The sequence below is a fragment of the Amphiura filiformis genome, chromosome 4, assembly GCF_039555335.1.
Source record: "Amphiura filiformis chromosome 4, Afil_fr2py, whole genome shotgun sequence".
Classification (NCBI taxonomy): domain Eukaryota; kingdom Metazoa; phylum Echinodermata; class Ophiuroidea; order Amphilepidida; family Amphiuridae; genus Amphiura; species Amphiura filiformis.
Genome location: NC_092631.1, coordinates 63489569 through 63505283, shown reverse-complemented (window position 1 = coordinate 63505283; position 15715 = coordinate 63489569). Strand labels below are relative to the sequence as shown.

General features: G+C 37.3%; 1 protein-coding gene across 1 annotated transcript in view; it reads left to right on the top strand.

Annotated features, from left to right (window-relative positions):
- Positions 1 to 15715, top strand: part of LOC140150317 (uncharacterized) — a 171461-nt gene that overhangs the window by 62352 nt on the left and 93394 nt on the right. Inside the window, 2 exon segments of the mRNA XM_072172326.1 lie at positions 7173 to 7324; positions 8882 to 8993. Of these exon segments, the coding sequence (XP_072028427.1) occupies positions 7173 to 7324; positions 8882 to 8993 (264 nt within the window).

The window sequence follows — 15715 nt, the reverse complement described above, 5'->3', positions numbered from 1 at the left end:
CTAACATGACAAAATAATCTTTCAACATATTCTTTGTACACGCAAATGTACACATAGAATGAAGTGTTGCATTTTGAGTGAGGAAGAGTAGACCTGTAGGCTTTTTACCTTGGCATGTGTGGATGTGTATGGGGGTAGGGGTGTGTGCTTTCAATGTGAAACGTTGCTATAAAAAAAAGACTAAAAGGTTGTCACAATTGATTTTTGCTACTTTACGTTTTAACTGTTCCTCAAAATGGTACCAATAACCAGGTCATCAATTGTTAGTGAATCACATCAGATGTATAATTTTTGATCATATAAATTGGTCAGGGTCATTAATAATCTAAATCTGGAATCAAATGATTTCCATATTTTGCCCCCTTCCCTATTCTTCAAATGTAGGAAGCATGATTCAAATAAACTTGCAGAAATGTTCAGAAATAGTTATCTGCATTGTATTTAAATTAAATGTAAAATTCATGAATTTATATATAGCACAAGGTCAATCTACATTTTTAGGTTGATTATGAATTACAAGTGCGTGCAGTTTGTTTATAAATCTCAAGCAGGAAATTTTCACATCAAACACTCGTGATGTACCATATTTTTCTAGTGGAACCCAACAAAATGATCAATTTCCTAGGATCACTTGGAGCTAAATCACCACAGCAAATCTGTGCTGATCTTGTCACCTAGCATCCCATCACCATGGCAACAGACCTACCTGGGTATAGAGGAAGGGACAGCTTGTAGTTGTTGATTTGAGTGTTTCCTATCAGTGCTGATAGGGGATTAACTGATTTCCCTACTGCAATGCCCTTACCCCACCTCCTCAGTAATTGACCAAGTTTGGAGGAGAGTGATTGGGAAGGGAATACATGACCATGGAAGTAGATCTGAATACCTATGTAATATGTATAACTCACTGTGGTTTTGGATGTAACCCCTGTCAATTGAACAAAGAATGCCTTGGAATGAATCCTAACCCTTTATTTTGACCTCCTTTCAATTTTAATTCCCTCAAAACGAATTTTACTATGCGTGGGGACTATGATATAAATGAATACCTGAGTGGAAGAAGGGCCCAACTCCATCAAAACTGTTTTTGAGATATTAAGAAAAAACTTAATATTTTGAAAAGTTTTATAGACAGAATGTTTTCATCTTCAGGGGACCTTCAATACATGAACTTACAATATTACATACATTCGAAATTATATATGATGTTTCCATGGCAACGGTACAGGTCTTAATACTAGCTGGAGTTGGCCCTTCTTCCACTAATATTCTGCAAGTACCAGTTCCGTAAGCAGATGTGTTATAAATAGTTACATAAATCCATTAATAGTACAAATAGAAGCATGTAATATGTTAGCAAGAAAGTTTATTGTTGTGAAAAGCAAATTTCATGGATGAACAAAATTCTTCTTTAACCCAATATTTGTGGAAGAAGGGCCCAACTCCATGGAGTTGGGCCATTCTTCCATGAAAACCATGATTAAGTGTACATGGAAGACTATTTAGAGCATGGATTTTGGCTCATCTTTCACACACAAGGAAGAACAGTCTGCTGACAATAAAAGTATGGGTCTAACTCATTTTTGTAAAAAAATGGAGTTGGGCCCTTCTTCCACTCAGGTATTCAAATGCATTCTTTTGATTTCAAGGTGGCCAGTTTTAAATGTTGGTGTAAGCATCCAATTGTTTAAGATTTCACCATTGTGGTACTCTTTGGCCTTTCCCCTTTCTGCAATTGCTGGAATTTTGAGGGTCACTAAAAAAACCCAAAAAAACAAAAAACAGCAGCAACAAATGTATGTCTACATATAGGTGATACTAAAATTAAAGACAGAGATAAAAACAATTTGTCGCGTCTGATGTCACTGTCAATTACGATCCTTGATTGGTTTACACAGGTTAATCAGCGCGTAAAAGGAAGACTGATCTATCTGGTGCTGATCGGAGAAAAGGAATAGCAGCAAATGGCGAAAAAGTTCGTACTTTTACAAGGCAAAAAGCAGCTTTTCTAGGCATTGTGGATGGACATGGTGCCTTCACCAAAGAAAGTTTCCTACTATAAAGACCTAACTTTTGAGATGGTTTGCATGTCGAAAGGTGCAAAATCAACAATAAGGCGCCCGGTTATAAATCCGCGTTCAGCAAGTCATCATCACGACACTTTGTAAACAAACCGTGCTCGAGTTTGATTGACAGGTGACGTCAGACGCGATAAATTGTCTTTATCTTTGTCTTTCATTATAGGGGTTGTTTGAATTAGCTGGTTTGATAGCTTTTTTCAAGTTTTTTGTCAAGACTAAAGGAAAACTTTTTGTCAGTTTTTCCAGAAACCTTCTGGCTTTTGCAAAGTGATTGGTGTTGTTATCCATCTGCTTGGAGCAGGAATCGCGTCCCGGATGTTATTATTTTACTGGAAGTACTCCTGTCTCCAGCGTTGGTCTTGAGCAGAGGATCGAAGATGTGGCTTAGAAAGAATGTCCCTCGTCTCTGTGCATGGTGTTGTCTCCTCTCTTGTATATCCATACTGATTCCTTGACCCATGTCAAGACAACACCATGAACAGAGACAAGGGGACATTCTTTCTAAGCCACATCTTCGATCCTCTATTCAAGACCAAAGTTGGAGACAGGAGTAGTTCCGGTGAAACAGTAACATCCGGCCAGGATCCCCGCTCCAAGCAGATGGATCAATAACAACATCAATCGCTTTGAGAAAGCCAGAAGGTTTCTGGCGAAACTGTCAGCAGAAAGCATCAGTTTTCCATTGGTCTTGACAAAGAACTTTTAAAAATAGCCGTTTAATTGACACACCTGATGAACCTCTTCAGTCATTACTGGTTTGATGTAGGCCTATACATAATGTTGCAGTTAGGCCTGCAGATGGAATTGATAGATTAGGTAACCTTTGGTTCACCATCTTGTGTTCTTGAATCATAGCTGATCATTTCAAATGTCATCTGTCCTCGTGTTCTTACCTGGACCTTATCCCTGTTACGGTTTATTACCTGTATCATGCATAGTTTCCTTGGTTAGTTACCTATCTTCTTTCATAGGATGCTATCAAATCTTAAATAGGGAAACACACTTAGATAACCTTTGATATAGAAAGGAAGCACCTTATCTATTCCAAGTATGTCAAAAGTTCAGTACCTATCTGGGAGTTGAGATCCAGAAAAGCTGCTAGAAAGAAATTACTCTTCACTTCTGGTCTGGGAAAGTGAATTTCACCAATGTAAAAGTGCATTAAGACACGTTTTTGACCAGTAGGCCTATTATCATCATTTTTATAGCACCAGGTAAATACAGGGGTTAATTTGTTTAAGGGCTGCAAGAGGGACAAACACATTAGATAGGGTCTACATTATGCCTGAGGGCCAAATACACCCCAGTTTCTTATGTTTTCCTTTACATTTTATTGTTGGTCAAGAGTCAAATATTTGTCACCCCTCCCCCTGTTGAGAACCCCTGTAATCATTGTAGGCCTACATTTGTAAAAGCTGATATCTGGTTCTTAAATTATACAGTTGAAGAAATCTTCATCCCACTCTCCAATCCCACACACATAAAATGAAGCTGTATATCAGTCATACCATTTACTTTGTAGGCAAGAATGCCTCCCATACACTTTGACCTGGGAAACCTTTTGACAAGGACCTCTCAGCCTGTCATATCAACAGCCTTGCTAAGACTCCCCTGTAAATCTTGACTTCTTGTCAAGTTTCAAAATGTCTCATATCAATAAATTCCTGTGAGTCTTGGTCATGTGGGCTGAAAGTCACAAGATTCAGAAAGCTGGTAGAATGATTTCACACTTCAGCATTGTGAAATTGAAAACTGACTGCTGGTAAAAAGTTTCACTTTTTAGTTGTTTTTACATGGGTCAATGACCAGGATGTGCGATTATGCCCTGGAATGGAGAGGTTGCAACAGTGTTTCATCTTTTGACATGATACATTGGGGGAAATAAACTTCTGGTCCATGGTCATGCCTGCAAGTTCTCACACATTTATGCTTGATTAGGCCAATCAAAGTCGATTTTGAGTTTCCCGTCACCCACCCTCACTTCATTTTCTGACCCTCACTTGAATTCATTATTGTGATTTTCCAAAAATACTGATAAAAACTGGTTATATTTGCAAAACAAATGATGAATATCCATTTATTTTTTGTGGAAAAATCAAAATCAAAACATACATTTTGCTGTCAACCTTGCAGACTCTTTTTAATATACTTTTGAATCTCATTTGGGCTTAACATCCATCTTCAAGTGAGTGAGCGACAAATAACAACACAATTTACATGCGTGTTGGTCATATAATGAAAGGCAGAAAAATAATGAATAATGAAAAAGTTACCTCACTTGTTTTCAGAAATTATGTGACGGGGAAACTCAAAATTGACTGTTAGTGGTCTTACTCTTAGGGCCAAATATATGCCCCAGTTTAGTTGTTTTAGGACCAAATCAGTATGGACAGACCAAATGTGGCCCGCGGGCTGGCTGTTGAGAACTGCGCTGTAAGACCTGCCCCTTTAAATTGAGATGATATTACTGATGATATTGGGATGACATAGCTTGAGAATGTTGGCGATATCAAATCTACATGACTCAGTGTGATCAGGATGCATGCCATGAAAATATTTTTAGATATTGCAACTTTAGTGTAACATTTTAGTGGGAGGATGTCAGAATAATTATTAAAAGTCAAGTTTCATCAAAAAATCAAGTTTGATGTTACATTTATATTGGTAAAGAAGTTGTGGGCTGGGAGGTCTTAATGGATGTGTGGAAATGTCAGATTATAATAATAAAGTCAAGTTTCATCAAAACATATTTGCCTAAAATGAATAAATATGATATCAATATCTCAGAGTGAAGTTTGTAGATCAACTATGAAAGGAATACGACCAATGACCATGTTATTGAACCCACAAAGGGACACTACATATCACCATAAACCCATCATTCCACCAATGACTATGTAGGTTTGAAAGTCCAACCCCAGATACAAGTCCGAAATCTTGATTATTTTAAGAATCACTGGACCACTAGTTCAAGGCAAATGAACATATGTGAACACATATTTTGATACTGATCCTAAATAATATGTAAACTAGAAAGGAAATACCTCAAAACATTTTCATTTTAAATGTTGCAGCTATTTTAAAGTTGGCTGTAGCACCGAAACGTATTGTGAGGGTTAGGGTTGGGGGATATTCAGGGCAATGAATTACTGGACCTGTCATATTGAGGAAAAATTATAGTTTGGCTAATTTATGAATGCATTAAATTATCAGAATTATTACCCCAGATGTTTCCCAGCTCCAAATGCTTTTTATATCAAGAAGGATAAATGACAACTGGAGGAGGAAAACAAGGATTGTGTTTCTGAAAAGGAGGATGATTTTCATTGTTTGGCCTATGCAGGGTCTATGCAAGAGGAGAAGTAAAGTTGAAATTGAAAATACCACATAGGAAAGGTTATGGCCTACTCACATGATTAGAAATGTATATAAATAGTAAACAATACTCAATAGTCAAAATTTGTTACATTTTTGGAACATTGCCAGTGTGTATTGCCAGAGAAATAGTGGGGTGGGGGGTTGTAATGAATGAGTGTAGGCTGGGTAGGTTGTTGTAAGACATCAAAATCAAATAGAATCATATCAAATGCATCAGGCATGTGCAGAGGAAACATTAAATAGACAAGATGAAATTATTGTAACATTGTACCCTATTTAAGTTTTAAATAGTTTGCCTTTGAACTGGAAAGAATATTGTGCCATTTGAGTTGGAACATAATTCATTATGAGGGCATAGGCCTAGGCTATATATTTAGCTTTAGGCCCTGTTTCATATATTAAATGCTCTCCTATTGGGTAGTCGAATGAGTAGGACCCAGTTTATTGCTCAATAAAGATGAACCATGTGATAGTCCACCAACCACGAAACCCAAGGAAAATTTCTTCCGGTTTTGCAGTTGGTAGACTTTCCCGGTTGGTGGACTTTCCTGGTTCATCTTTATTGAGCAACATAGATTGTGCCTAAAAAAATCAAGTCCGACGCGTCGTCGGACTACTATTGCGGGGCGTTTATTTGATATTTTATGCTCATCACATCTGCAAACTTGCAAAGCCTAAATGTAGACCTAGTAATAATATTGGCATCACATAGATTCAACTTAAGTGTCAATCTTTGTAAGTGTTGAACTCTACAGAACACTACCCCATCCAGATTTACCTGTTATTCCTTTGTGCCTCTTGTGTCTTGTAAACATTACCCTAGCTCAACTCCCTTGCATCAATTATAGCACAGATGTATGGCACAGGTGCACAGAGCTAGAGACTAGACTAGCAGGTAGGCAGTATAGCATAGGGGTTTATCTTCCCAGACTAAAGACACATGTTGTGAACTCGCTTAAGGTCATCTCAGGTCAGCTATTCAACAACACTACTACATCATAACACAACATTTCAGGGATTTTCAAAGTACATTTCACAATAATAAAAATATCCTAAATGCTCACCCATACATGAAAACAAGTTGAATATTTAATATGAGAACACAATTTTGATAATGTTATGATTAATTTTCAGTGAGATTTCTAGAGTGAAGTTCCAACTATTGAGCTCCACATTTCATTTAATCTTTACATAGATTGATTGACTTGTGATAAAGTGACCAGTTTGTTCAGAAACGTTTATTTTGATATCAGAAGGAAAGAAGGCCAAGGTTGAAAATGTCAAAAAACGAATCACTTATCTTCGAAAAATCATTTCAAAATTATTTTCTATTTGACCCTTGTGTATGTATACACAGGTAATGTATGCAGAGATGTGGATGCCAGGGATGGGAAAATATTGTTTGCTTGTCTTAATAATTCCGATATAAATGACGCAAGTTATGACATGTATTTCTCCACATCAAAAAGTTCTAGTTGAAGTACCCTAATGCAGGTAGTGTTTCTTCTTCAAAACAGATGGTATCTTCAGAGAATCAAAACCTGATTTTACAAAGGCATGCACTGAATTATATGCAGCAAAAGCCAACAGAAGTCTCCCGCATATCCAACTTAAAGTTACTTTGGATTCTTGCCATTTGTGTATGCCAACTTGTATCTATTTAAACTGACATGAAGGTATAATTCCTTATCTGTTCTTTGTGTGTCATTACAGCCCAACACAATACCACAAGGATCCATCAACATGTACCAGTGTAGCAACGTATTTGATGCAGATAAGCTGACAGGGAAAGAGCACTCAATAGGCATTGTCACACCTGATGAGACAACTTATATCAGAGCAGAGACAAGGGAAGAAAAAGACAGGTAGGTTTGAATCGGATTAACTACCATAGCAATTGAGGAATACAATTTTGACTATATCGCCCTGCACTACAACGTTCACGCTGTACTGATGCATTGAATCATGATAGATGTTAAACAAAGGCTGATCACTTGCACCTGTAAGATTAGTATCTTTGAAAAGAGTAGTATTGTATTCAATCTATGTTTGCTGACATAAACATGTGATTAGTGCAATCTGCTTGTAGTGCAGGGCGATCGATTCAAAAATTATATTCCTCTATTGCTATGGTAGTTTATCTGATTTTGACGTCACTTCCATGGCAAATTCGTTGCAGTAGTGCACACTAGAATATGACCATTGCTAGGTCAACTGGATCATGCTTTCTTTGTTATGAACCACTGATTGAAATGATCACAACACAAAGCCTATGGCATATCACAATTCGGAACAGGTGTATGAGCCTAGGCTTGGAGCTGTAACCAATGGTTACTAACATGTACTACGACAGCCAATAGTCATAATAAAGCACTTGTGACCTTCTTGCATTCAAGCACAGGGTTGTAAAGGAATGTACAATAATGCTGTGTTGTGATTTCACATACTGATGAATACCAGATAGCTACAAACCGTTCTTATATAATCTGTGAAGTGCCTTACATGATTTGCCAAGTGCAGTAGTGACCATATCACCCTCTTCAATCAGTATAATACAAAGGATGGTTCATAGTTATCTAAGATCCATCAGTATGAGAAAGCCACAATGATATTCGATGATCACACGGTCTTCACAAAATGAGGTTCTACCCGGAAAGTGTGTGTTGTGCGTGCATACGTCTATAAAACGTGTTTGCTTTGCGAAAGCCTTCTGGCATGGCACGGTGTTAAAAATGAGAGAAGCAAAAATGTACTTTTTTGCGCATGCGTTTGCAGGGAGAACCTCGTATTGGTAGCAAGATTGCGTATCTGTGCAAAGGGCGAATACCCTTGGAGCAAATTTATAACGTCCTCTTGCAGAAATGAAAGTTTTCTCTTCCCCTCCTTAATGTGGCAATAAGCATTACCCCTTCTTTGCACATCCTATATTTTAAGGAACCCATTTCAAGCATTAACTGATTTTAAGTGTATGATGAAGGAAATGTGAACATTTGAATGTATTTACCTTTCATGAGTCTTTTTATGTAGGCCTATAAAACTGAAATGTACCTAAACTTTGGTTCACCTTGAGTTTGGTAGTGACATAGGTGCATATTTTAGTATCGAATGGTGTATGTTAGTTGATTGCACAGAGCCTACAAGCATTGACTTCACTACTGAACTGAAAGTGAACCAAAGTACATGTATAGGGTGTGTGCACAGCAAGGAGAGATGTCAATCTTTGTAGTATGGATGTACAGAGTTTGTTAGTGACCTCCAGGTTTGAATGAATCCTTCCCTAAACCTGCTGTAAAGTTGGGTGATAATGGGATAGGATTGATTCCACCTCGGGCACACCCAAGCTTTGAACATGAGATAATCTGTCTCAGAGTGTTATAATTTTGTTCAACTAAATTTTCATTATGTGTTTTGTTATTGTCTAGTTGGTACAATACACTAGCAGAATACCCAGAAATCAACCGTCAAGAGGAGAAGTTACGCAAGAAACGAGCCAAAGCCATGGGTTATGGACAAGCATTATCAAACAATAAACAGGTACAGAGGTGTTAAGAACTGGTAGTATGAGCCCTATGGTCTGAAAGTCTGCTATTCTGATAATAATAATAAAGGCTTGATATTTTATGGTTCTTTATTCTGAAGGAGTGTCTGGTATCTGGACAGATGCGGGATATGGTATTACCTTGATATGGTATCAAGCTTTTATGATTCTCAGAATAGCAGACATTTGGAATAGTATGCTCTTTTTTAAAATTTCAGGTTACATGATCTTCTAATATCATACTTTTCTTCCTGAAATGTGGAACCAGCTGGATTGTTTGGATTTGAGTAAATAATAAAACTAACTAGATTCAGAATATCAGCCCCTGAGAGTAGTCGTATGCGTTTGAAATATAGGGTGTACCACAACCATCTTTAACCCTAACACTGAACACTGTGTTTTGCTATCGGAAGTTAAAGAAGATAGGAAAAAGGACAGAAGATGAACAAAGAAGTCACTTGGTACCCCGTACTTCAGACTTAGACCCCTCGCGTGCCAAGTACATGATGACTGACTGGTAGCCAGGGCGGTTTTGCGATTCTGGGGGCATATAGGACTTGAAGTGATTACATATAGGACTTGAAGGGTTTGCATCACGGCATCATGATGCATAGTCGTTATCGTCATGGTATTTATGGGTGTTAGGGTTAATGGTCATTGGCCTGGGAGAAGTGAGGAATTGGGAACCTCATTCCAGAAATAGTTGGAGTTTGCAGGAAATGTAAGGTTTTAAAAAAAAACATAACAAATTAAAGCGGTGATATTGGACACGTGTTTGGTTCAAGGGGTTCAACCTAAACTGATCTTTGCTAGTGGCCTTACACTGGAAATTAGCAGCATTTTACAATTACACATATCTGTTAAGTTTCAATTAGCACTTGTAATATTTTGTTATACTATTAATTAACAAACCATAACATTGAAGGTTTGATTGTAGGATAATGTCATTTGATGATAGTCAAATTAATTGATTTATTATTTCATGGCCCAAATGTGTGACACTTGTCTGACAAATTGTTATATCGCTAGCCCTAGAGGTGACTTTGTTCAACTTGAAATATTATCAAATTAATCAATTTGACCATCTTCAACAGCAGTGTCTCTCAACCCAACCTTGAATGTTATAATTATTGTTGCAACAAATATTAAATTATAATTAGTTAATTTAGAATTTGGATTAGTGAGATGAACATTTTAGCACCAAAAGAAGTTAAATCACAAAGAAGTTTGGAGTTAGGAATCCAGTATCAGCAAATGAGTCTTGTCTTACACCCCTCAGCTGATTATCAATATAGCAGTAGTGTAAACAGCTCCCTCTGTAGTTCACATTGCTTATTACATTGTTATCTAAAAATATACTCTGCTTGTACTGTGCGTGCCCTTTAGAAAGACAACAAAATCAGTGACTTATATTAATATAATTTTTGCCCGGAATTTTCGTTAAAACAATGAGACATTTTCGGTGAAGAAATGCTAAATAATTTGAAGAAACTAAAATTTTGTCATTTGTGTAAGTAGCAAACATACATCAAGATTCATGTTAAGCCTGGTGGATAGTCACAGCGTTTTTCTCGCAGCGGCAAATCGCCGCGATTTTTTTCCCGCCGACGAACAGCGACTTTGTCGCACTTGTTCAGCGGAAAACGCTAGCGAGTCCATTTTTGCCGCCGACGGAGTTGCGATAGAAAAATTTCCAGTTGAAATTTTTTCTACTGAAAACGATTTTAGCTGGCGATTTTCTGTCCCAAGTAAGCATGAAGAAATCACAGACATCATGGCGAACTTGACCGACGAACAATATCGAAGGTGTGGATGCAGGGAAGAGATAGATCTTTTCAGCACAATTTAATAGTCGTATGTGCATCAGTATGTGCGGTGATCTAGACTACTTTCATGATCCTCAGTGGTAGACGAATCCAACGAGCCAAATCATGGACAGGATTTGGTCGGCCATTACTGGGTCCCCGCAGTACCAAACTGGTGTTGTGATTTCCCAATTGGGTGGATTAAAGCCGCTTAAAATTCGATGTTAGATTCTTTTGTGTTGTAAACTGCCATCATTCTTTTGTCTAACACGGGTGATAGAATGCAGTTTAAAATACCCTCCAAGGCCGCATCATTTCATATTTTAGGTGAGATGGGGCCGACGGGGACCCAGCTATGGCTGCCATTGAGGTGTAGGAATGCGTGAAATTGGATTAGTCTATAGGGCCTACCATTTACTGTATAATTATTATTATTATTTTACTACAGGCCTATAGAGGTTATCCACTTTACTCATGCGTGACTTCTAACAAAAGGCGCTGATTCCCGTAGTATTCCTCATTCAAACCAATTCAATGCACGACCTCGGATTACCTGCATGACTTTGGCGGGCTATTTTGAAGCAGTCATGGTTACACATGCAGGTACTTGTTTTGAAAGTCCTAAACAAGGTATAGCAGTCGCTGATAGGATATGCAACTTATAGAACACGGATAACCTCTATTAGGTTTTTTAGCCTGACCGTTTGACTCCGCCGGAGTATTGGCCAATGTGCAAGACTATTATTTTCCTACATGTGATCTATTTCGAGGCAAATATTCAAAACACAAGAGACTGGAGAGAGAGAAAGAAAATCTTAAATTGTCCTTCAAAAATCACTGGTATCCTATTATATTTGGTACGAAAATGACACTGTTATAAAATGCATAAAAATGGAGAAGACGCTATTATTTAGGCAACATATGTCACCATAATAGACTGGCAACGCCAGCCTATAATTTTTTCTCGCAATTGAAAGCGTGATAAGTCGCACACTTTCGCCGAAAAGTCGCACACGTTGGCGAGAAATCGCGGCGATTTGCCGCTGCGAGAAAAACGCTGTGACTATCCACCAGGCTTTAGGCTATTGAAACTTGATGTTGAGTTTAGCGTCCCATTTTTTTCAGCTCATAATGAGGCAACTATTTCATTATTCATTATTCATTATTTTCAAGGTTTCATATCAGCGGCCTTTTACCGATGCTAAATGCGCTTTTGTTCATTTTAATTGGGTATCGCCAGTCGCAATATAATGTCATAAACACACATATACATTTAAAAGCAGGGGTGGAATTTCGCGGGAGTCCGAGAGTCGACTCTCGCAGAGACTCCCGTAAAAGTCCTATTGCGAGAGTCCATGTGTACTCCCGCTGGAAATGATCGTCTCAGTGAACTTACGTTTAAGTTCAACACGCCTTAAAACTCAAAGCCTTCAAAATTAAAAGGAAAAGTCACCAAAGATGCAATGGAAGTGAGAGTGTGATGACACATATTAAAAACTTAACTTTGTTAGTTTATTTGTTAGTTTGTTTGTTTGAATGCATTTTACGTAGGCCTACATATATATTACCTTTTGGACTCCTGCAAGATTGTACAACGAGAATCCATTTACGGGAATCCATGGACTCTCGCAAAGCTCTCTTGCGAGAATCCACTTGGACTCCTGTGGCACTTTACGAAATTCCACCCCTGTAAAAGTATAATAATTTATCTTGCTTTTTGTTTTTCAAGTTTTAAAACAAACTAAATGTATTCCAAAGTATACCATGCATCTTCTTCACTCCAATTTGTACTAACCTCTCCATATACATTTGGGGATAGAGGGAAATGGGGAAGGGGGAGGATTGACTCATTTATACAAAAATAACAATCATGCAGAACATTATGAAATAAATTTTTGGCACCAATTTGTCAAAACTAGGGCTTTCCTGGTAAAATTATTTACAACATCAACAATGTCCATCTGGTAAAAACATTTTGGCTAGGTTCTCTTCTAGTCTACATCCCAAAGGTATAATTGAAATAATTGGATAGAGCAAGGGTCAAAAACCTGTATATTTTTAATGCTAAAATATTTAGATGGCTTCATCTAATAGTTCTCAAGGCTTTCTATACAATAAAAGGGGTTTAAAAATTTTGCAGAACAAATTTTCTTTCTGGTTTTAGTAGTAATTTGCAAAATAATGAATTATTTTCAGATTTTACATCTCAAACGCGGCACAAATTTCATAACGCGGGGCGGTGGACGCTAAACTCAGAATCAAGTTTCAAGTGCCTTATCTGGTACGATATTGTCTGGTCCCTGCATGTGCTGCATCTGCTGCCCTCTCGTTGTCATGGTAAAACTAGATTCAAAGTTTAATTTATAACAACCACATGAGGGGGTAGTGAATCGGCTATGAGTAAGCCACAGAGGATCCATTGCCATGGTCTTATGGACCATTACAGGTTTACAATGTTATTTAATTCCAGAAACTTCATGCAATAGCTGAAGCATATTGGAGAATACTGGATTTTTAAAAACAGCACATTGTAAACATTTCTTTTGTTTATTAGTTTTTGATAAGATGTTGATCCAAAATGATTGTGTTGTGTAATGAATGGGTTAAATGAAACAGTAGCTCTCTGCAAATCATTAGGCGAATATTGACTAGGTTTGGTCACACCTCATGGAAACACATAAACAAGACCCACGATGGGACATGTTGATGCAAATTATATGAGCATTACTTTAACAAATGCTTATGATTACTGTATGCTGATCATTTTGGGGAAAAAATATTTGAAAAACACCTACAATCCTAATCATTTGTGCTGTCAGCTCATAAGAAAGATTAGGGACGTGGAATATCTGATTCTGTACCAAGCCCCCCCCATTGTTGTTATTATTTTTTTGCATTATCTCATGATTGTATTGTGGAGGTCACATGGATTGACGCACTTCTTTGTGTTAGTAATGTTAAGACAGCAAGCTCACGTTGGCAAACATGTGGTCTTAATGACTTAATGAATTGATGTGACTCACTAATTTTTGCAATGAGATCAGTGAGATTTGTTTAAAACCATTTTTATTTCAAGCCTAATAAGTCAAGGAGTTCTAGGCATATTGTTTCTGCTGTCAGTTTTGTAATATATTTTTAAATTAACATTTCAGTTTTTGTATATTTTGGTAGAAATTACAAAATCTGTTGAATCATGCAAAATTATTGGAGACTTTTAGCTGCCAGCCATATTTCCTGTAAGGTACCATTTCAATTTTTATATTGATATTAAAGAAAATTGCTAAGCTAGGTGAAAAGGGTTGAACCATAACAAGTCACTTTAGACTACCCTCGATGTAACGTTGAGTCAACACCCTTGATTTCCTGTACAACATTATAGCGCTAGAAACATAGAAATGTTATTGGCATATCTCCTACACTCCTCCCTCCTTCGTACCTACCCAAGTCTCTCAGGTATTGAAGTTATTAGATAATCTGATGGTATTAGTCAACTGTCTTAGCTGGAGGGGGAGGCAGTTGCTCACAGACATCTTTAGCTTATTGGTTACAAGTTTAGCTTTATCTTGCAGGGATAGTTTAGAAAAAGTTTCATTGTGAGAAGGCAAGTTTATTGAAGTCCAAAGCATTTGCAATAGACCTGCATTCTGCAAAAAGTGTTCCGATGGCCAGAACGTCAATGGAGTAATGTTTACAAGGTTTACTTTCAGGTTGTGAATAGATTGTGACATACCTACCTTGCTTATTGATAATCTTGCAATATTACCGTAGTTGACCTGTCCCATGTGTAGTGACTAGGTGTTACTCACAAACATTTAAGGTATAGAGCGCTGCAGCTGAGTAGTGCTTGCAAAAATGAGTTAGAAATAGATCTAGACATATGTCCACATTTCAGTTTGATAATCTGGCAGCATTAGTTTGACATGGAGTCTAGGAGGTAGATTTTGAACTTTGAAGTTCTTGAACACAAACAATTTTGGGTTGGGAGGAGAGGAAACTTAGACTTTGGGAGAGAAGGAAGCCAGTTTCTTAAGGGGGTACTACACCCCTGTGGTAAATTGGTGACTATTTTTGCATTTTTCTCGAAAAAAATAACACACTGGTAACAAAAGTTATGTATATTATTGGGGCAAGGAAACCAATTACTACACTGAAATTTCAGTGACTCAAGACAAGCGGTTCAGTATATATGATAGAACATGAGGTACATTCTAGCGGTACCTCTTTTCTTATCATAAATAACGAACAACGCTTGTCTTGGGTCACTCAAATTCCAGTGTAGTAATTGGATTCCTTGCCCCTATAATGTACATAACTTTTGTTACCACTGTATTATTAGTTTTTGAGAAAAATGCAAAAATAGACACAAATTTATCGAGGGGTGTAGTACCCCCTTAAAGCAAAGATTGTCTTTTCAAACACTAGGATTCACAACATGTTCATCTATCAGGGCACAGTTTTTTAACCCCAATACATTTACACATTCATTGAATGATCTCAGAAAATTTGGGTACAAAAACTTATACTCTGCAACTTGAGGTCAAATTTTGCACTATGATTGTTAAATTGAGGTTATTGAGCTGTGCCATTGGGATGATGCTATTGTGGTCCATAGTGTGAACTGGAGAGGTAGAAAACTCACCTGGTGCATTTAGTCAGCACTGACTATGCCAAACTAACATTCTGAGCTTTTTGTTTTGGTCCAATAACACATCCAAAAAGTTACACAAAAAGTGATTGAAAATAAATTATTTATAGAAAGTCACAAAAGTGAAATGTGTAAGAAAATATGAAGCTATTGGCAGGAGCAACATTGAGGTTGAACCAAATCCAAAACAAACCAGTTATTTTAAGCTCATGTATTGCATTTTTGGCCCATGAACTTATTTATATTTCATATTCATATAAAACACGAA